Source organism: Astatotilapia calliptera, chromosome 5 (genome assembly GCF_964374335.1).
Source record: "Astatotilapia calliptera chromosome 5, fAstCal68.1, whole genome shotgun sequence".
Classification (NCBI taxonomy): Eukaryota; Metazoa; Chordata; class Actinopteri; order Cichliformes; family Cichlidae; genus Astatotilapia; species Astatotilapia calliptera.
The window spans coordinates 9,391,668-9,413,549 of NC_137426.1; the positions used below are offsets into that span (position 1 = coordinate 9,391,668).

Sequence of the window (21,882 nt, forward strand, 5' to 3'; positions counted from 1 at the left end):
TTCAAAAATTTCACACAGTACCTGCTCTTCATGCATCCTGATGCTTTTACTGTGACACATCTGAGCCAGCTGCAGCTACAATCTCACCATCAGACCAGATTTTCGACATTTTTGGGGGGCCAGTCACAAGGCACTGAAGATGTATTTCTTATCATTTCTAATGTTATTCCATCGAGTCTCACTGACAGCCATTTATTGTATTTGAAAGATGTTTGTAAATTGCCAAAACTGACTTAGTGTCAATAAATCAGCAGCTGAAAGCTGAGCGATGCTCCCAACTTTGCCATTTTGGTGTTTTAGTACAACTAATGAGCCTCTGAGACTCGAGATGAAAAGACTGTTATGACGACCACAGTTTGTACAGTGTGCTCGGTTCTGTTTTTCCAAGTTTTGCTAATGATGTTATAGCTTGTTGTGGCATCTTACCTGAGTCGCTGGCTTTGGCTCCTCCGCTGCTGCCCTTCACCCACGTGACTTGAGCCCGTGGGCCGAGCTGGATCTTCTCATCCATCTGAGGCTGCGGGAACACAATAATTCAGAAAAAAAGCTTCACAATCTCTGCCTTTAAGCTGGAGAGGAGCAGTATTTTAAAAGGACAAGGAAGACTGACAGCTATAAGGCCAAAGGAAAAATGTAACGTGAGTGTCAAGTGAGTATCCAGTTAAATGGGGCTGTAAATGACGATAGCACCTAAAATGCTGCCTCTATACCAGACAGCTTCTGGGATATTTGGTTCTCTCTTATAGACTAACAGTTAAAACTGCCAGAGTGCTTCCAGCAGAGGGCGCTCCAAAAATGAACTAACTTCTTTTACCCAGCAATAGTTATAGTTCCATCAGGATGTCAGTATATGCATAACTGAGCATGTAGAGTTATGTAGATGGGAACAGAGGACATTGATGTACTCGGCCCAGTTATGATTATCCTTAAGAGTCATCTTGAGTCTGCGTAAACAGTTATCTTCTGTGTGCAAAAAAAAAAAAACACCAGCCAGCTGAAAAGGGGCTTTAACATGAGATGAAAAAAACAAACACATGTTGAATGGAAAACAAACTTGTCACAACATGAAAACCATCCCACAATTTGTTTATATTACAATGCAGAATTGAGAAAGTTCAGCCAAGTCTGAGAATCTGAGAGAACAAAGCAGCCGCACATTACCCACACACCATCAGACCCATTACACAACATGCTGCAACAAAACACTGTCTGTGACAGGTTTCTAATTAGAGCTCATTTCTGATACTTCCATCATCACTGGTGCCTCCTGAATTGACGGATTCACTAACTCATGGGTTTTCAAACCTTTTCTAGCATGCCCTTTTTTTGAAGCCAAATTTTTTTAAACCCATACCCTGCAATTTTGTTTAAAAACTATTAACAAGAATCCAAATTTAATTTTAGTGAGAAACAAAAAGTCTGTACAACAATCTCGTCTATCCTGCCCTCCAAAATTACATTATTTTATCTTAGTTTTCCCACGGTGCTCCAAACTCCTCAGTCTGAGAACAAGTGATTTTGCTAACTGTGAGGAGAAGAACTAATCAACATAATGATGATTTTTCTTTAAAAAAAAAACCTGTTTAGACAGTCTGCTATTTTTAGATCTCACTCTGGAAGTTCTGACCACTTGTTCTGGGTGCTCAAACCTGTGCCGAGAGCAAACATCAATTCTGTTTCAAACTGACCCCAATTTCATGTGAGGGACAGTCATCACTGGTGCTGGCCGCTACACCTCCAGTTATGATTGAACAGTTTTCATTTGATGAGTTCAGGCCAAAGTCATGGTCTCAGGTGAGGAGTGAGACCTGGTGCATGTTCATTTTTAAGAAAAAAAAAAAAAGAAACATTCATCGTGTTGTTCACTTTGAATTTGTCCCTCGGGGTGAGACTGTCAGCCAGGAGTTCTAATGTAATGTCCTGAGTGATCTGAGGGGGAGTATTCACAGGAAACAATATGAACTCGATTGTCATTGTATTGGCTAAAAGTGCAAAGAAAACGGATGGATTTTCATGCCCACATCAACAAAATCTTTGCTCACCGGCCAGAGGTGCCTTCCTGCAACACTGCCCACATGCCGAATATGTAAATTCAGTTGAAAGATCATTGTTTTGACATCACAGAGTTTACTAGTCACATAGTGAATTTTGCTGTGTGGGGGGTAAAAAAAACAAACCCCACTATTTGTACGTAAAAACTCCAAGGACTCTATTTCAACGCCACTAGAAATACTTAAATAAATTAAAAATTAAAAAAAAAACCCCAGCAATGGCAGGATGTTGGTCAGGTGACAGACAGATTTTGGAGCATGTGGAAAACCAGGTGGATTGCTGGCTGTGCAGAGCAATAGCTGAACTGAACAGAGAGTCCAGAGTGCAGAGCACTAATCTGAGCAAATAAAAGGTGAAATTGAGAGCAGAGCAGCCAAATTGAATATGTTTCTGTTGTGAGAAATAGAAGAGCTTCAGACTGAGGCCGTGCAATGTGCACAGAGGAGGAGAAAAAGGCTGATCTGTTCACTTGAGCAAAACTCATTTTAACTTTCCAATTAGTTTCTTCTTCTTCTTCTACCATAATTAAATATACATATATATTTATGTTATTAGTTTTGTCATTGTACTTGTTAATAGAATAATAAAACATTTAAAAATCTTTTTGTGTCAGCAGAGAGTTTGGAATTTGAGTATCCTGACAATCCTACAGGTTGAGATGTATCATGATGTTGCAGGCAGTTTCTCTGTAGGAGTTTCTCTTCCAGTAGAAAAAGGGCACTTACAGCATATTGAACATTTCTAAGATTTATTAAAGGTTTTTCTTGTCTTTCCAGCTGGTGGCGCTCTAACTAATGGCTGAAGCTCATCTCAGGCTACGACCAGCATGGGCAGCATGTCTCACCTTGGAGATCTTTGGGATCTTGTTGGGGTCGATGGTCCTGCTGTTCTTCGTCATAGGCACAGTGTTCCAGGTCTCTTCTCTCTGCCCACGCTGATCTCTTTGATCTCGTGGATCTAAGGGGCATAAAGCAGGAAAAATATAGTTCCGTGGGAATTCAGCGACAATTCTGAACATTTTTCATCATTTCAGACACGCATTAAACACATGACGAAATATTATAGGTCATCTAACAGATGGGAGGGGGTAGGGGGGCTTCCTTTCTGCTGCTGGGCACAATAGCATCTCTGCGGGCTATAGGAACAGGAAGTCTGCCTGTATACTTGCAGGCTTCCTGAGTCACTGTAGCTGTGCCGATATGACTCTAAGCCTTAAAGAGGATTTAGACTGCAGGCCTGACCTGACCGCCTCTTGCTGTCCTTGGAGAGCAGCTGCTGGTGCACTTTTCTCTGCTCTTCCTGCTCTTCAATCTTAGCCTCTTTGTGGATCTGCTCAATTGTTTTCGGGCCCTGGTCAGCTCTCCTGGAAACCCAGTTGTGCTGGAAAAGAGAGAAAAAAAACACCAGATTCATAAAATACACCGAACAGTGTCAGTCAGATATAAACCAACTGAAACAACAACCAGAGCAAATTACCGTATTTCCCTTGTTTTATCATGATACACAGATCAGATCACATATGAGAAGCTGTCAGTCACAAAAGAAAATCACTAATAATTTAATGAGTGACCACACCTGACAGAAGATGTGTTAACAAGGTTTTCAACTTGCGACAGCCCATCATTTGTTATTAATATCTATGTGCGTGTCTATGACGCTGAGGATGAAGGTTTTTGTTTTTAAACAAAGTACCTTCTTGCTCATTTCAATTTCAAATTTGACAGGAACGTAGCACAGCAGGGATTTGAATTTTTCCTCCTTTTCGTATGAGATGCTGACGCTGATGCAAACAACTTGTGTCAGGCTAGAGTTAAGGAGCAATCTCAGCTTAATCAATGCAGATGCATCTACAGGAAAAACACAATATCAACCTTAACAGCGACACCACAGATGAGGTTTGATATATGTATAAAGCTGAACTGACAATTCTGTCTCATTTTCATTAGGCTTTTAAACTCAGGCTACAACAGCTAAACACAAACACAAAAACCCATAAAAGCACCCGTCACTGAGATGCTGGTTCGGTCCAGAGACAGCAGCAAATAACAAGGGGAAAAATAAACCGCATCCCAAGCTTTACAGGTGGATTTATTACTTGTGAACCTCTTCTTATTTTTACTATGAAGATGTTTTCCAATCAACAACTTCCAATTTCTAAACTAGACATGTTTATAGGTTTTTGACGTCTATGTAATTAAACATCTCAATCTAATCAGTTTATAAAATAAATAAAGCAGTCGATGCACGCAGCTTCTGTACAAGTGTTAAGGATATGTTTTTTAAAAACTGTGTTGCACCTTGTTAGCAAGTCAGTATCACTGGGAATGGTTTATACCCCACTTCCTGTTAACTGATTTGGTAACTGACACTCACATCAGACATAAATTTCTTCAGAGGTTATTGCAAACAGTGATAAAATAATAACTGGGCATAGTGGCATAGTAAGTGGTGCTATATCTACAAAATTGAATGGAATATACACAGTAGTATTTATTGTAGCGTCTAATGTTTTTGTGCACTGCAGTGAATAAACATCAATGCTTATTTAGAAGACAACAAACACCAGCAGCTTTTTACTAAAGCTTCTCTTCTAGATTTCCCACAGCTTAAGACAACCTAGATTTAAGACTTATTACAACTTTTATTTTGCCATATTCAGAATTAAATTTAAAACAAACTTAATAACAAGACTGAAGGAAAAACAAAAGCACATCAACTCCTCAGGGTTAGAGATGAAACTTGTTAGCTTTTTCGATATATTTGAGGTATTTTGTTAAAGAATTTTGTAGTAAAATTTCCCCATCTTGATTTTGCTGTTAGCCAACAATACATTTATTCTGAGCTAACTGACCACTGTATTTTAAGACTGAGATTTTAAATTGAAATAATACTTTATCAAATGCAAATGCAGACAGAATGGACATTAGCTGGATTTGAATCTGACAGTTCCAAACTCTATATGATATTTGATTGTGCAAATGTGTGAATAGCTCGTGTAATCTGATGCATTTATTGCCACTGAACATGTGACATGTGCACTGCATCTTAGACTCTCTATCCAGACTGCTTGCACACCTGTAGTGGGAACATATTTGAAGCTGACTATTTTCCGCTGTGTGCAACATGTGAGTAAAATATCCTGACCGGATTTTTCTAAAGTTTTCATCAGTTCATTCGTAAAAACAGAAGTATACAGCTAAAACGTGATCAGCACATACAAGCTTAAACAAGGTCAGGTATTTAAATACTCCAGGTTCATGTTTGTTTGAGGTTTGTTACTGTTTACTGTGTATTTTACCAGAAGGTGTAAAGATTCAATGGTGGAGTAGATATCATTTGAGCAATACTAGATCAAAACACTGATATCCCGCATGTTTCAGAGAAACATGCAGGAAAAATCAATGAAATAAACCTCCGTGGGGGGAAATGCATTATTAGTTCATCTAAACATGGGCTGGGTTCTCCACTGAAAACAATTATCAGAAATGCACACACTCACCAATCTCAGGTCTATAACGTCCTGTAGCATGAACCGTATCCGAGATGAAGTCTTCCTCTCCTTGACGATTTTCTCCATCTGATTGAAATATTGATCCATCCGGGGCTGATGAAAGAGACAGACAAGGTTCATTTGAGATACGAAGGTTAAATTTTCAATTTCTTTAATGGACAGCAGGTCTGAGTGACTCACATTATTTCATTCTACTGACTGATTGTTCAGTTTATTACGTGGAGCGGGACCTGCCTGACCAACCAACATTAAATGGGAACATTTTGGGACGCAGCAGAACAAAAACTCTAATAACCCAAGATGAATGGACTCAATTCGACGTAATAGCTCGCCATTGAACAGAAATGTTCTGGAAATAATGAGATTAAACAAGATAAAACTCATCTAAAAAGGGAACAATGGCTGATTTATGATCAAATTCTTTAGGATTTTATGGCTCTCAACATATTCCAGAAGCAAACAAAGCAGATTTAAGTGGTTACGCTGAGTTCATAAGATTTTTGTAAGGGTGCAGTCTTTGTGCCAATTGGTTAGCTCTTTGGTAACTTTTTGGGGAATTTCTGCTTCTATCTACAGTAATAGCCCAGTAGTGCAGAGCTGATAGGAAAGAGGGTAGGAAGAGCGAAGGAGCAGCAAAGGGCGACAGGTTGGACTCAAACCCGGGCTGCTGCATTTAAGCTTTATGGCATATGCTCACTGCTCAACCAGTAGGCTGAAGTGGCACTGTGGGGCTGGTTATTGACAGCAGGAGGAAAACACTACATGTTAAAAAAAGACAAACAAAGACCCAAATATCACAACTGTGGCCTCTGTTGTCATCATTAGGTTTGTCTAACTAAGCCAATGTTCACATTTACTGAACTTTTGCTACAAATCAACTGAAACCATGTCAAATAAAACCAAGCAGCAACTTCTGGAGCTGAAACATGAAGCCAAGGCTAAAGTGCCAAAAACAAAAATTCCTCTGTGTTGTTCACTGCTGACAACCCATGTTAAAATACCCAACTTTATAGTACTAAAAACATGTTAACAACCTAGCATAAATTGGTTGAGGCCTCTATAAAGACTTTCCCCCCTATATAACAACTTTACAGATGTTGATGTTTTAAATTAGGGATGTTAAACTCGTTTTACATTGTGGGCCACATACAGCCCAGCTTGAGCTTATGTGTGCCAGACCAGTGAAACTCCCCTTTCTGTTAGTGTAAAGTTTAATTACACATTTAATTCTTGACATATCGCAACATAAGAAAAACAAGTGTGATTTTGACAGTACATCTCAGGTTTTCTTTGTGATAAAGAAATGCTGCTGCAGTAGTAAATGAAAGTCTTTATGCTTAAATATGGAAATATGGAAAATTAGAGAAAAACAAAGTCATTGCAGAGACTGTTCTGTAATTACAAAACAGGAACTTTTTGTTAATTCAAAGAAATGGACAAAATGGCAAAACCAAAAAATAATCATGCAATCATTCTATTTTGATGGAATCAGGCGGAAGTTTAAGACTCGTTGTTTGGGCTTCAGTTTTGTTGAGCAAAATCTTCTAATTTTAAAATCTTTCATTAAGCTGAAACACAAGCTGTCTGTGCTCGAATGTTCCACCAGCTTCCTTGATTACCTCTTCAGGCTTTGTGAACATATCAGAACAGGCATATTTCAAATACGCTTAACCTAATAATAGTTTTGCAATGGCACAGGCATCCAGCCACAGCTTCACCAGCTCCAGCATCTGTTGTTGTAATTTCAGTTTAACATAGCGAGGTTTAAATGATTTAATACACTGCAAACACCAGGTTTATTTGTCTATTTGTGACTCATAAAAACACACAACCCCCTCCCCTGCAGTGATCAATCTTTTTGGTTAAAGAGTAGGTATGATGTCAGTCTGTTGAGATTTTCCTTGGTTGACTACAGTCTAGATGTTTTCCCTGCTGGTCAGAGGACTTGTCTTTTGTAGGGTGACTGGTACATGACAAGGATCAAACCACACATCACAGTGCAGCAGAGAGCAGTATGGCCTTTAGGTCAGTTATGTCTCTCCAAGCATCTAAGGACTCTTTCTGTGACCAGCTGAGAGTCACTGATATCTACAGGAGAGCCAGTCAGACAGAACAAAGCAGAGCATCGACTGCAGAGACACTGTGGGGATATCCCCATTTCCTCATAACCTATATAAAGAGCTTCTCTGTTGCCTCTGGAACTGAATGTAGCCAAACCGTTGAAGGATCAAATCCCAACAGAACTTCTTTTTTCTTTTTTTGTGCTGCTGTAAACCAGAATCACCTCATCTCACCTCATCAGATTCACTTAACTGCTGCACAGCCAACGCTTACCTTGGTGGATATTAGCACAGGCATAATGATGTCAAAGTGCCATGCCTGTGTCATAAATATAAATTGATTCACCTTTGACTCTATCCATCCAAATATTGTCTGAACTCGTTCACTTTCATTTCCGAGTCTGGCTTTAAGTTTTTAACACAGCCTCAGATAAAAGGTTTGTTCAAGGTCTCGCTGCAATGTCAAATCACCTCTGAATATGTAATGAATAACACTGTGCGTGTAGCACATTACACCAACAGCCTTCAGGTTTGTGCCAGTATGTACGAATCAGTGTAAATGTAACATTACTGTAAGTGTCAATCACATCTACCTTCACCGATTCTCTTTCTTGCCCTGACTCTGATACAACACGCAGCATAAATTCTGTACCAATTATCAGCAGAGGCTTATCTGATCTTGGCATAAATACTGGAAAAAAGGAGACAGCTAACTGATTACGTCTATAAGTTAAATGTGCATACCAGCATCTCTAAGCTAACTATGAATAAACTTGTATAAGACCAAAATAAAATGCCTTGGGTTCAATGCTTGTCTCCAGGAACACCCCCCCCCCCCCCCCCCCAAAAAAAAAACAAACAAACCCCAAACCAAAAACAGTCTAGTCCAGGGGTAGGGAGCTCCAGGCCTCGAGAGATGGTGTCCTGCAGGTTTTAGATGTGTCCTTGATCCAACACAACTGATTTAAATGGCTAAATTAGCTCCTCAACATGTCTTGACTAAAACCTGCAGGACACTGGCTCTCGAGGACTAACGTTCCCTACCCCTGGTGTAGTCTATATGACCATAAACCACATTTTTACACCTTGGATGTAAATTTCTCTGCAAAACTTACACAGACAAGGTCAGACATTGTCAATTTGCAGATTCTGAGGTGTTTTATGCTAATTGTTTATCAATATTTGAGTGCAGTTCCTCCTGTTTCAAGTCTTAGCTTTTCATTTGAAGTCTCAGCAGGTAACTAAATACTTCCCCAAACACTGAAGACACTTAAACTTCACTATTAAACATAATAGTTAAACTATTAACTAAAACTATATATTAACAACCTAATAAAAGAACCTTCTCCGCCAGCTCACCTTTGCCTTTTCAAAGTCAAGGTCCTTGCCAATGGTGGTGAGTAGCCTGCACAGGCACTCCAAGGACTCCTCATCGTGGTTCTTGAGCAGCTTGACCACACAGTCATGCATAATGGCCTCTGTCAACATCTTGAGCTTGAAAAGCTCGCCGATGAACTTGATGTTGCCGATTGAACGCCGCCGGGCCTTGTCCTTTGCTTCCTCAAGCTCCTCCTGAAGCCGCTCACGCTCAGTCACCTAAAGAAAACAAGGAAACATCAAAGTTTAAAAATCTTATCTTGCCAGGAATGGAATATAGTCCAAATAAAATCCAAAGTAATACTTCTGAAGTCACAGATGACATACCGATGCAGCAGAGTCCAGCTCTTTCTGTTTCCTCTCAAACACCACATCGTCCACCTTGTCTTTCTCAAACTCCTTCTGGCAGCGATTTAGCAGCAGCTTGCGAAAGTTCACTGTGGTGTTGGGTTTGTCTGTCATCTGCACTCTGAGCTGTACGCGAACAAAGTTTGTAGTAAAGAGAAATTAGAGAAAAGACAACATCCCTAAGAAACTTTTAAGACTCAAGTCAGACCAAAACAACTGAAGTAGTTTTCATGTTATACTAAAGAAAAAAAATTTATACAAAAGCACACCAAAGCACACCCTTTTAGATGTAAAAAGTCATTTTAAACCCATTTTTATTTATATGCAATATTTACAATACTAACAATATAATAGCATAGTATAATAGTAACTTAGAATGAATATAGCTACGGTATAATTTAAAGCATAACACAACCACAGCTCTGCGTCTTAATCGAGACAGTGATTGGCTTACCGTGGCGAGGCAGCGGCACATGTTTCCATAAGCCACGGAGAAGCTGGGCTCATCGATGGCCTTCTCGAAGACCAGGTCGATGACGCCTTTGAGTCTCTCCTCTGTGTCGATGGTCAGGTCTGTTACCTGCTTCATCAACTGGTTGAACTTCTGAGGCGTCAGCTTGTTCAAGATGCTCCGTACTTTCCTGAAGAGCTCCTGTAGGGAAGCCATCACGCAATCATAAATAGAACTTAATAACTCAGCTTATCAATCAGACACTGTATATTGAGTGAGTTCATTTAGTGGTAGGTTTAATTATTTAGGCGGCTAATTTTTGCTGTATTCTTTTATGTTATTTTGTGTGTTTTGCTGTCTGTGTATGGTATATTTGGCCCTGCCTGTGTTTTCTGAATCTCTGGATCCTCTGCGAGGCCCTCTCTCTTCAGGCCAGGCTTCCAGGCATTCTCTGATTTTTTTAGCTGAACATCATCATTCACCACCACGTTCATGATGATCTTCCTGGGTGGAGGCCGTCGTTGCCCAATGCTCATTATCTGTGAATATAATGAAAGAAATCAAGAGAGAGTTAACATTGCTAATGACATGACTTAATTACATAAAAAATAATAAAAATAATAGGAAATAGGAAAAACAATAGGACACAAACAACACGACTACCAGGAGGCACTCATTGAAGTATAAATTATTCCAGCTCTGTTTAAATAGACTGCAGTGTGTCGGTGGCTACAAACCACCCAAGTATTTTCCGTGACTCTCTTTTGCATTTTTTCATTCATTTGATTGTGATTGACTTGCCAGTGGAAGTTCCTCCCATTGTTATTTTGAAAGTTCAAATGCACCTGACCAGCTAGCCCTACCACTTCCTGAATCGTGTTTTCCGTGCTGGCTAGCTTCTTGGCCAGGTTGCTATTGTGGCGATCCTCAGCTGCTTTTCCAGAGAGGATCTTATCCTGCAATCAAATGGACTCAAACACAACTAGTGACAGTTAATAGAGGACCCACAGCAGGTGGAGAGCTGGTTCCTGCCAATTATATCTCAAGATAGTGAAGTTGGAATGTATCGAGGAATGGGAGACTCATGGGAGAGGCATCTGATTATAATGCATACTGCACTGAATCCCCACAGTAGCGGATGAGGTTTTGTTTGCATATATACTTGTGCGTAGGCATGTTAAGCTTATATTCTGCCATTGTCATGTATTAACGTGCTAAATCAAATTACAGTCTATTACACTTCGTTTAAGAGATATTACCATTGTACTAATCAATAAATAGATATATCAATAAATCAATAAATAACACTGATTTAACACCGTACTATAATTACTAAATTTAATTACTATAATTTAAGAATTATTAATTTATCACAAAGTAATGGAGAAATAAAATATTTGCAACTAAGAAAATAAAAAACATTGTCAAATATATTATATAGATTCTAAAATATTGTATTCTTTTAACTTCTCAACATCCAGTTAACTGACAAACCACTCAGTTAGGTTACATTTTAGCCACATGCTCAACATCCATAGTTTACTTGAAGATGTTAACCTTTCTTATCGAGTCTCATATATTGATCTTGTAGCTATAGGGTTTCCGTTTTAAGATTTCCATTGTGGATACAAAACCCTGCCCTTAAGCAAATCTCTCATGGTGCAGTGAACGTTAACACAGAATGCAGACAAACGTGGGTGCAACCCAAACCTGTAAGAAACACTGTATTAACCCTATGGATTATTAATAGGGGCACACTTGATTAGCTTAATTCAGTCTTGACAAGTGTACAACTAACTGTGTTACACTGTACACTGGAGTAGAAGCAGTGTGAGTAAGATTTTATGAATGACTGTGGCAGCTTGTGCGAGTACATGTGTGACTCACCGCAGAGCTTCGTCCTCCAGACATCTGTCTCCCAAAATCTGCGAAAGCAGGTGTGAAATCGGGTCCTCTGGAAATCACCCTGGAATCCACCGCTCGAGACGGCAGCTTGTTTTGGTTCATCTGCATGAAACATAACATACACAAAGACATACATAAACACACAAGGTAACCCTAACAGCAGGGGGAGCAGTGATACCCTGGTAATCTGGTAATATTGGCAACAGGGCAAGATGAGCCTAATAAGCGTGTGTGAGTGTGTTTGTGTGTGTGGAAGGATGAATTTCTAACCCGGTAGTCACTTTTAAAGGTGGCCTCCAATAAATGACAGTCATACTACATTATCAGTCTATTGTTTATATGTTCTTCTAGCACCGGTAATAAATTATGCTCGGCTTGTTCTGCGGGCCGTACAGTAAGAAAAGTCAGAACCAGATGTGGAAGGGGAGGACAGAAGAAAGGAACGCAGGAGAGAGTGAGATAGTTGTGGGGGAGGAGAGAAGAACAAATCCAGCTCTTTGTCTTTCAGCTGTCCTTGACTTCCTCTTGACTCTTTTCCAGTGAGATTTCACTTTCTCCCACAGAGAAAATGAGACTTTGGGATTGTACCAATCAACTGTTCGCCGGCCTGGTTGTTCTTTTTTGAGAGATGGGGGAGGGGCATGTGCTCTTGACACTGCCAAGTGTGACATAATAGCAATGTGATTTTAATCAAAACAGCATTTCTGCAGGCCATATGCTCCACCCATACATATGTGTGGATCGGAGCAACAAACTAAAACAACGTCTATTGTCGCCTGTTGACATGTGGTTGAAAAAATCCTTTTCATCCATTTCACAAAAAAAGGTTGATTTGAAACTAATGCTACAATTAATGATTGTTTTCAGCACCATTATTTTTTAATCTTTTAAAAAAAATGGCATTATGAATAATGCCCAGAGCCTGCTGTGATTTCTGTGTTTTAAGTCTGTTCTTTTTTCCTCGACCAACAGTCTAAAACCCAAATGACAATAAATGCACAACGCTTTGAACTTCACGTTTGAGAAGCTGAAACCACAAGTATTTTTCAGATCAATGAGATAGAGTGGACTGTTTGGAATTAGTCTACATCATGGAGAACATTTGTTAATACCTTCAGATCAGGGGTCAGCAGCACACCTCTTCCAGCCCCTGCCGTGAGTGCAACTGTGCTTATTTTCAAATACATGCTGCTGGAGACCATCAAGACTCGTCATTCACTGGTGTAAGCTATTTAAACTCCAGTCTTTTGGATTTTTGCTGCAGTCCTTTGGTGACTTTGAAGGGAGCAGAACCACATCATATTGCATTTATTTCCTTCGTACGGTTTATGTGAGTTGCAGATCACCCGAAAGTCCATCGATAGCGAAAGGGACAGCTCTTGCTTCAAGCACTGCCAAAGCGAGAGCTAAATTTAATACACCTCAGGACCACCATGGGCCTCCAGCTACCACACTACAGCCTGCTTTAGGAGGAGAGAAGACCATCCACTCATTTTCTTAGCTCCTCGTCCAAGCAGGGGGATATGACCTGGATAAGTTACCTGTCCATCACAGCGTTAACACAGACAACCACATGCTAACATACGCACTTAATGCGAGTTTAGAAACACCAATCGACCAAGTATATTTCTGGACTGTGTGGGAAGAAAAACCAACACAGGGACTTCATGCAGGCACAAATGCCACACAGCAATGCCCCAACCAACAAGGAGGGTCAAACCAAGAGCCTTCTTACTGTGAAGTGACAATACTAATAATTGCACCATCAAAGTCCTCCAACTAAAACGAGACAATGCTTTTGTTTTGTTTGCTTCTTACTGTTCTGAGGCCTGAAGACTCGCTGAGCACCTTTATAACGCACACATCAATATCCCCTCCTCAGACAAAGATGCCCAAAACCTATCATTTTTTTTGTCACTAAATGATTTAAGTGATAAGAGAGTGGTGATAGATATGGGATTTTAGCTAAATGTCAGCTGAAGTCTGGTAACAAGAAGTCTGGCTCTGGGAATAAATAACAATAATGGAAAAAATAAAGGAGGGGTTTAGCCCAAGATAACAGAGATGGGCCTGTCAAGGCCACATATCTGCAAAAATAAAAAATAAAAACCTGACAACATTTTCAGCAATCTGTTTATCTACACAGATGTCAGGCTGTTTAAAGCTTTATGAATTCTGCAAGACTGCTGGGCTATCTGTAGCTTACCTTGTCCAGCACCACATCGCTGATCGGTGGGAGCCCTTCAGGCTTCTGTATGCAGGCAGGCATGAACTGGAAGCCCAACAGAAACTCTCTGTTATACTGACGTTTCCCACTGGGTTCAGTCAGGTCTGGACAGCCAAGCAGGATTGAAGAGGAAAGTAAAGGGGGAAAAAAAGGATAAACAGATATGAGAAACAGACAGAAGTGCTGAGCTTTTCATTTAGAGGCAGCTCTAAATATAGAAATATAAAGACAAATATTTTTATTTGTAAATGCAGAACTCCATCCTTTGCTCCCTGGATTTCAGTTTTGCCTTGGGTCATTTGAAAACACTGTTCACACAGACTGAGGTCCTTCTCACCTTCCATGTCTGGAGGAGCTCCGGTGGAGTTCTCCTTGTCTCCAGGGGTGGCTCCGCTGTCGCTGCTCTCCGTCTCCGAGGTGTGGCCTGCTCCGTTCCTGATTGGCTCCAACTCTGCTTCACCATTTTCCTCTGGAGCAGTGGGCTTTCCATCAGCTTCTGGACTGCTACCAGAAGCAGGAGCAGGGGTAGAGGTGAAGGCTGATGGTAGGGGTGCTGGGCTGCTGCTCAGAGGAGCTGACTGCACAGCCTGGTCTCCAGCAGGCTGATCTACTGGCTTAGTCTCATCCTATGAGGAGGCAAGATTCCATTAAGGTCCAAGCGTGTTCAAATTAGGGTTAGGGTTACATTTAAACATATATTTTTAAGGTGTAATTATAACGTACTTGCAGGGCACACTTGTACATGAAAGCTTAGCTTTGAAATGGGTATTCACTGATTAAATTAAGGTCTACTTGTTTATTTTCAGGATAGACCAGTATATTAAATCTGTTGAGAGAAGCCGCTGTTCTGCAGCTCTCTCAGAAATTATTTTACAGGTTTTAACTGCCCCCACCCCCCCAAAAAATACATATTTACTGTAAAATAAACATCTGGAAGTCCCTTACATATTACACACTAAAATGATAGTTCATAAAAAAAGAAAATGTAAAAACTGAAGCACAACATGCTGCTTTTAACAGACTGAAACAAATGGTGACAGAGTTCAAAGACATCCTGCTGGTATCATTTATTTCCCTTTACTCTGTCCCCACAGTCATTTAACTAGAATTTGAATAGCCCAGTGCTTTTAGCAGTCCTCATCGTGGAGACTCAAACGCCATCTATGCACATAAACAGCACAACAGGAAACACCGAACTTCCTCTGAGTAATACAGCAGAACAATTAAAATACAAATACAGTCTACCATCAACTCAACTATAATACTTGTATTACAATATAAATTCCCATCGGTTATTATATAAGGATGTAACCTTTTTACTTTTGGCTGATGTATGGGAAAAGCTTGTTTAGTAAACAACCCGCTGTATTCTTCACCTTTCTTTTGGCTAGTTATGCAGTCTTAGGGAATAACAGCACATTTCACCCAGACAATATATCTCATTTCATTAGTGTGATTGCTGCATGCAGAACCCAAACAACATTAAGCAGTTCAGCTGAACTTGGCCAAGGTATGCATGCAGTGTGACTGCTATTCATGAGAATGGGACTCATATGCTTTAACAGCTACCTTCATCAAAGTTTACAAATCTAGAACAAGGTGTGTCACCAATTCTAAAAATTGCCTAAAATCAACCTCACCATGCTCTTAAAAAACCTTGGCCATGAAAGAAAAGGAACAAGGGTGCCAGACAAAAGTTTAGATGTAGAAACAAACTGAAGCGTACTCAGACAGCTTAGTGCAGTGTGAGCACAGCCCAGCAGGTGGCAGGGGAAGGGAAAACAACAATGCTAGGACATGGTACAAGACAGCTACACACAGGGTATAACCTTCATCAGAGACCTAAAAAAAATTCAAATCAAACAATGCCAAAGGTGTGGAGATATTTTCTGAAACACCACTTATACATGGCATGGAAACACCACTCTGAAACACCACAAAATTTTTAGTCAGTGTAAAGGGTTTCCTCTTTTTTCCCCCCTCTTTTACTCTTTGTGTTTAAGATAAGATAAGATAATCTTTATTAGTCCCACATGTGGGAAATTTGTTTGTCTCCTAGTGTGCTTTGTGTATACGATACTAATGTATCTGTTACTAAACCTTCTATTTTTACATATAAACTTCTGGCTTCCAGCACTGAGATGAGCTGAGAACAGAAACACATAATGAACTTTTTTAGGCTTATTTATTATCTACACTCCTAAGGTTTTATGTTTAAAACCTCTCTGTGTGACTTTTTGTTTTTTTGCATATAACGGCTCAAAACCTGTTCAGCATAGACTAAAAATAAGCCATTTAAAGCCCTTTATTTGTTGGCCAGTATTTGGCGGTGTTAGAACTCCGCCACAGCAACAAGCCTGTGCAAAACCATAAAAGAAAGGAAACGAGAGTGGAACGGAGATGGTTTTACATGCAGTGGACTGGCTGAGCAGTGGAGATGATGGATAACTCCTTGCTGACGATAACAACACCCCAAAGTCATTTATGTCTGCTTCCCTAACCACACATGTGGAAACATTTTCCACTTGAACTTTTGCCCAAATTGTGCCTTTCCTCCTCTCTCCCTCTCACATTCCTGTAACACTTTGCAGGACTACTCCTAAATGAATTAAGACAAAATAAAAACTATTTCGGAGAAAAAAAAATATCACAGTATCTCAAAAAATTATCGATTGTTTATTCGTCCACAGACTATAAGCCACTTCTCTCCAGAGGCTAATAAAAAAGAATCTACAATTTGATGTCAAGCTCAATACCTAGGTTTTCTTTCCTCTCTTCATCCTGAATTATGAGTTAAGAGGCCAACTTCTTACCTCATCCACATTTTGAGGTGCATCTCCAGTAGAGGTCCCTTCATTTGGTTTTCTCCAGGTCTTTGGTATTGCAGAAGCAGTCTGATTAACTACAGGGAAACAGAAACGCAGGAACTTAAGATCACTTGCAGCCAGTCAGTAAACAAGCAAGTCATGAGGGATTTAAAAGGTAAATTTGATTTAGTAAGAATGATGGCAAGAAAAGCATCTTTTTACTCAAGTTACAAACCCATTATGTTTTATCAAACTATCAATCAATGCTCCATTTCAGACAGTTTTTACTACTGTCTCTATGATTTCAATGAGAGGAGTTGTCCTTAATATGGCTCTAACCTTCAGTTTGAATATTTTGACAACCAGAACAAAACTGAGTTAAAGGGAGACGGGTTAAATTTGCTTATTTCAGCTAAAGGTCTGCATCCAGATCCAGTTAAAACAAACAAAATTCATAGAGAGAAATGAAAATAAAAAGTCGACATTCAGTGGGTGCAATGCCGAGACATGACCCTCAGTTTATTCAGCCACTCAAAATGAATGAAGATTTCATAAAAAGCCCGTGTTCGCTACCAAACAAGTAGAAACAAGAAAGTGTAAAAAATATTTCCTCTAATTTCCATGACTTGACTTCCTTTCCTTTTCCTGTGTTATGTTTTGTTTGATTGTGGACTACTGAGGATCAGCTATTTTAGCACAGTGTTTGAAAAGAGATCATCTGCAAAAACGTGCCTTATGGATGTGCCCAACAGGACCACTTAATTCAGCTATTTATGTATAACATCATAAAATAGTAATGGACTCATAAAACAGCCACTCATTGGCTTGTCACTGCCACTTAGTTTATAGCACGCTTTTAAAATGCCACATGCAATCAAGAACTTAAACGAACTCAGTACCCGTAATAGGACTCTTCCTGGTGAGTGCTTGTTGCTGGGACTCTGTTTTGCTGTCAGTAACACCAACGTGTGCCTCTGCCCCTCCTCTAGAGATGAGGTCTTTAGTGTCTAAGGACTTGCTCAGCTCATCAGCCTCCGCTGTGGCCTGCACTAGAGGCGGAAGGCCAGGAGGGAGCATAACTGGCAGAGTTGGGACGGGGCTTGAGGTCAGGGTGACTGGCACCACAGCCACAGGTGCCATAGGGGAGAGCGTAGCAGCAATGGGCACCTCTGGCCTCACATCAGAGGGCAACGTTTGAGAGGAGGAGAGCTCTCCATAAGCAGGAGCAGATGCCTGGGGCTGGAGAGAAGGCTCATGAGCTTGAGTGTCCAGCTCAGTCCCAGAGTCTGCAAGGCCGTTCAAAGCCTTGGGAGCCAGCGATGGAGAGGCAGCTAAAGTTCGTGGGGCATCTAAAAGAGGCTTGTCTGTGTTGGGCATCTGAGGTGGTGCCGAAGAGGGCTTGCTCTCCCCAGCAGAGGAGGAGGCGCTGTGAGAAGATGCTGAAGTAGTGGACTCCCTGGCTGAGGGACGTTCACTAGTGTTGGCGACTGCAACTGGGAGAGTGACGGGGCGTGCCAGAGAAGCAGTGAAGGGAAGCTCGGGCTCGGGAGCAGGAGAGGGCTCAGATGCAGGAGTGTTGGCCTCCAGTCTCTCCAAGGGAGCGTCAGGCTGCACAAGCCCAGGTGAGGAAGACTTCTGGGCAACTGGCTCCAATTTTGGCAAGTCATCTAAGAGGAGGAAGGAAAATGATTTCAGAATGCAGTTAGCAAAGCTCAAGGTTTTTCCAATCAGAATCATGTATTAACACGCCTTTGTGTTAAAACATTACCAAATAAATAAATTAAAAAACAAACCAGAGCAACCAAAGTTCAACCATTTGCACAAGATATTGTTAACAGAGAAATTCCCGTGAAAGCTTGTCAAATCTTACAGGTATTTACAGGAAGAGCAGGAGGCACTGTTGATTCAATACTCATTTGAATGTGAAATGAAAGTGAAAGCACTCAATCTGCAATGTCAAAGTGATCTTTAAAATATCTGAAAATCACCAAAAGAAATACAGCTAGAGGGAAACACTGGTTGCTGTTATGGATGAAACAGTAAAATCATTGATTCATCAATTACATTACTTTAGTATTTTTTGAGCACCTAATGGCATGTTTTTACCATATGTACATACCTATAGTTACATATGCATGTATGTATTATGTAATGTAATAGGATTGGGCCCCTATGTGTTGGGGAGTTTTAGATGACATTTAAGGACAAAAGAAGCGTTCGGGGCAGACCTGGCCCTGGTTTGGTGTCTGAAGCCACAGCTGTCAACGGCTGCTGTGGCTGCTGGGGCTGTTGAGACTGTTGGGACTGTGGTGGTTGTGGTGACTCCAACGTGTAGCTTCCAGGATGGGTTTGCTGTTGCGGAGGAGGCTGAGGCTGCGACTGCTGCTGCTGCTGCTCCGGAGTCTGGCTGCTGCTCGGCTGCTGCGATTTGAGGTAGAAAATGTGAGGATAATGAGGGTGCGGCCATAAAAACTAGCAACACAGAAAACCAGAAAGAGAGGCACAAAGATGCAGGCAAGCACGCACACAAACAAATAAACAAGCCCAAATGCAGAATTAAGCAAAAATAAGGAGTCCAACGAGGTAGAATAAGAGGAGAGATGAAAGACAAGACAGGAGAAACAGAAAGACGGAGAATGAGGGATGCGAGAGGAAGGGCAGGAGGAGAGGAGAAGATCAGGACGATGCGGAATTAAAGCACAGCGAAAAGGGGGTAGATGCATTAAAAATGAAATTGGGAGGGGGCACAAAAAGACAGAGAAAAAGAGGAAAGACACTGTTAACATCCACAGAAGGACACAGGGAGGAAGAAGTCCTAACATCCCTCTCAGAATTCAGAATCCAGGGAATCTGTCTCATTTGGGCTTTTCTTTTTTATCATTTATTAAAATGTGTCAATAGCATTAGAACACTAGATTTTCCATATAAAACAAGGGCTACTTTTTGTTTTTTATAAAGCAGCAGTATGAGTAGTCGGCGATGTAAAGATCAGGAATGAGTACCAACACATTTCCATATTTATCTAAGCACGATGCCAAACAAATTCAATTTTTTATTTTGTTTGTTTGTGCAAGAATAGATTGAACAGAGTTAGTAGAATCTGCAACCTGAGTGGATTCTGATGAAGGAGTAGGAGTATAAAGAAATTACATATGCAATCTACTGTAAAAGGTAGTGAATGAACAGAAACAGTGAAAGGAAGAAAAGCAGGTGTAAGATTAACAAGAGCTGTTAAACAAGATTACAAAAACTTACTTATTGCTATGAGACTATCACATGCAGAGTGATATTTACAAGTTATGAACCACCTCCATATCTACACATACTGTATGTGGCATTTAATAATAATCTAACTTGGTTATTATCTTTATGTGAGCTTTTGAGCTTTTATGCTCCCAGAAACAGGCTAAGAAACCAAGGGAATGAACATAATGAATGTGCAAAGATTTACTTTTAAATATTGGCCCTGATTAAAATACAACAGGCATGTAACATTCTAGGCTGAAAGCCCTCATTAATTTCTTATGATAGGGCAAGATGGCTGAATAAACTGATCCTGTCTGACACACACAGTGGCAGAGAGGAGATTAGAGCAGAGAGCTCACACTGCAACCAAGGAATATGAAACCTTCCACCTCTCTAAATACTTCTACGTAACTACTGCAGGTGAGAGGTGAGTGAGGGTATTCCAGAGTAAGCCATACCTGTGGTGGGGTTGGTGTAGAGGAGGGGGGGCCGACAGGAGGCGTTGAATTCCTGCTCCCTGAACCCCCTGCCATGATCTCCTCTGTGATATCCTTGCCACCCTGATTGGGGTCACGGATACGGATCTGGGAGGACAATGGCACAAAAGAAGAAGAAGAAAAAAAAAATCAGACCTTACTAAAGCGCTCAAGTCTTACAGCAATCCTGCATCAGCAGTAGATGATGTATTTTATCAGCTAAGAAAGGAAGGAATCAGACTTGGAGGGAATCTCACACTCAAATTGGCTGTAAATGATGATATAATGACCAGCTTTTAATTCAACAAATACACGTATGTTGTACACGCTAGAAAAATTGTTATATCGGTAATATCTGGTACTTTTCAACATAATTCTCGCTGGACAAGTCAACCATCAAAAGTTGGGTGAACTGAACTTCTACACAAACACACGAGAGACGAGGGAAACTAAGGCTACGTTCACACTGCAGGTCTTAATGCTCAATTCCAATTTTTTGATCAAATCCAATTTTTTGTCTGCTTGTTCACACTACGAATAAAATGTGACAGCAAACGCGCTCTAGTGTGAACCCTCAAAGCGGCCCGCATGCGCAAAAGAAGACGTCACACAAGGTGCTCTGTTTAGACCCAGACCAAACAGTATTGTTTGACTGATGGCCTTAATATAAAGACTTGTTTCGGACTTTACGTTTCCCAATTTGCTTTAAGTTATAAAGTTATTTTGTTATTTACATATGGCCTAATAATTATCCTTATTGCTGTTTTAGAGAGGAGCGGTGCTTCAAAGGATAGTTGCAGATTACTGTCAGAATCTGCAGATTATACAGTACAAATAAAATGGTCACGTTTCTCCAACGTTGTCTTCCCAACAGTTTCACTGACATCTACACGGGACGGCCAGGAAGCGCTTGCGATGTCTTATTGGGCGCTTCTCCAGCACTGATAATTGGCATCTGTCTTGTGTCAGTGACGTAAAAGACGGATTTAATGCGACTTGACCGTTCACACAGCAGTCGCTTTCTGAAACATCAGATGTGTATCCGATTCAGTACCGCATATGAAAGTGACCCAGATCGGATTTGAAAATATCGGATTTGTGCCGTTCACACTGTCGTACCATGATCGGGTATGGGTCGCATAGGGTCAAAAAAGTCAGATTTGATGCGCTTTCGCCTGCAGTGTGAACATAGCCTAAGAAACAGTGAGGAGTTCCTTTCCAACTTTCCACCATGAAGAGAAAACACACCTTCTTTACATATAGGAATGAATGAATTACCTTAATTACCTTAAATTAAAACACAATTAAGTAGGAACAGTAGACCAAAAGGACACAACTACTTGCTTAGGGATAGAAGTGTTTCCTTAATAAAAAATAAAAAAAATACCCAGGCTTAGGACCAGTATGGAGTCAACCTGAAAA

At 40.6% G+C, this 21,882-nt stretch overlaps 1 protein-coding gene across 27 annotated transcripts in view; it reads right to left on the reverse strand.

The window, feature by feature from the left end:
• eif4g3a (eukaryotic translation initiation factor 4 gamma, 3a) overlaps positions 1-21,882 on the reverse strand; it is a 69,265-nt gene that overhangs the window by 12,431 nt on the left and 34,952 nt on the right. For 20 of the 27 annotated variants that reach the window (XM_080301671.1, XM_080301661.1, XM_080301666.1 and 17 more), the window contains 15 exons: positions 20,443-20,568; positions 18,967-19,210; positions 17,638-18,405; positions 16,745-16,833; positions 14,269-14,557; positions 13,911-14,035; positions 11,687-11,806; positions 10,183-10,338; positions 9,803-10,000; positions 9,328-9,474; positions 8,983-9,219; positions 5,552-5,656; positions 3,294-3,432; positions 2,897-3,009; positions 427-517 (listed from right to left, as the gene is read on the reverse strand). In XM_080301671.1, coding sequence (XP_080157797.1) covers positions 427-517; positions 2,897-3,009; positions 3,294-3,432; positions 5,552-5,656; positions 8,983-9,219; positions 9,328-9,474; positions 9,803-10,000; positions 10,183-10,338; positions 11,687-11,806; positions 13,911-14,035; positions 14,269-14,557; positions 16,745-16,833; positions 17,638-18,405; positions 18,967-19,210; positions 20,443-20,568 — 2,947 coding nt within the window. The remainder of the gene's footprint in view (positions 1-426; positions 518-2,896; positions 3,010-3,293; positions 3,433-5,551; positions 5,657-8,982; positions 9,220-9,327; positions 9,475-9,802; positions 10,001-10,182; positions 10,339-11,686; positions 11,807-13,910; positions 14,036-14,268; positions 14,558-16,744; positions 16,834-17,637; positions 18,406-18,966; positions 19,211-20,442; positions 20,569-21,882) is intronic. The other 7 variants (XM_080301665.1, XM_026167122.2, XM_026167113.2 and 4 more) reach the window with 2 other exon arrangements.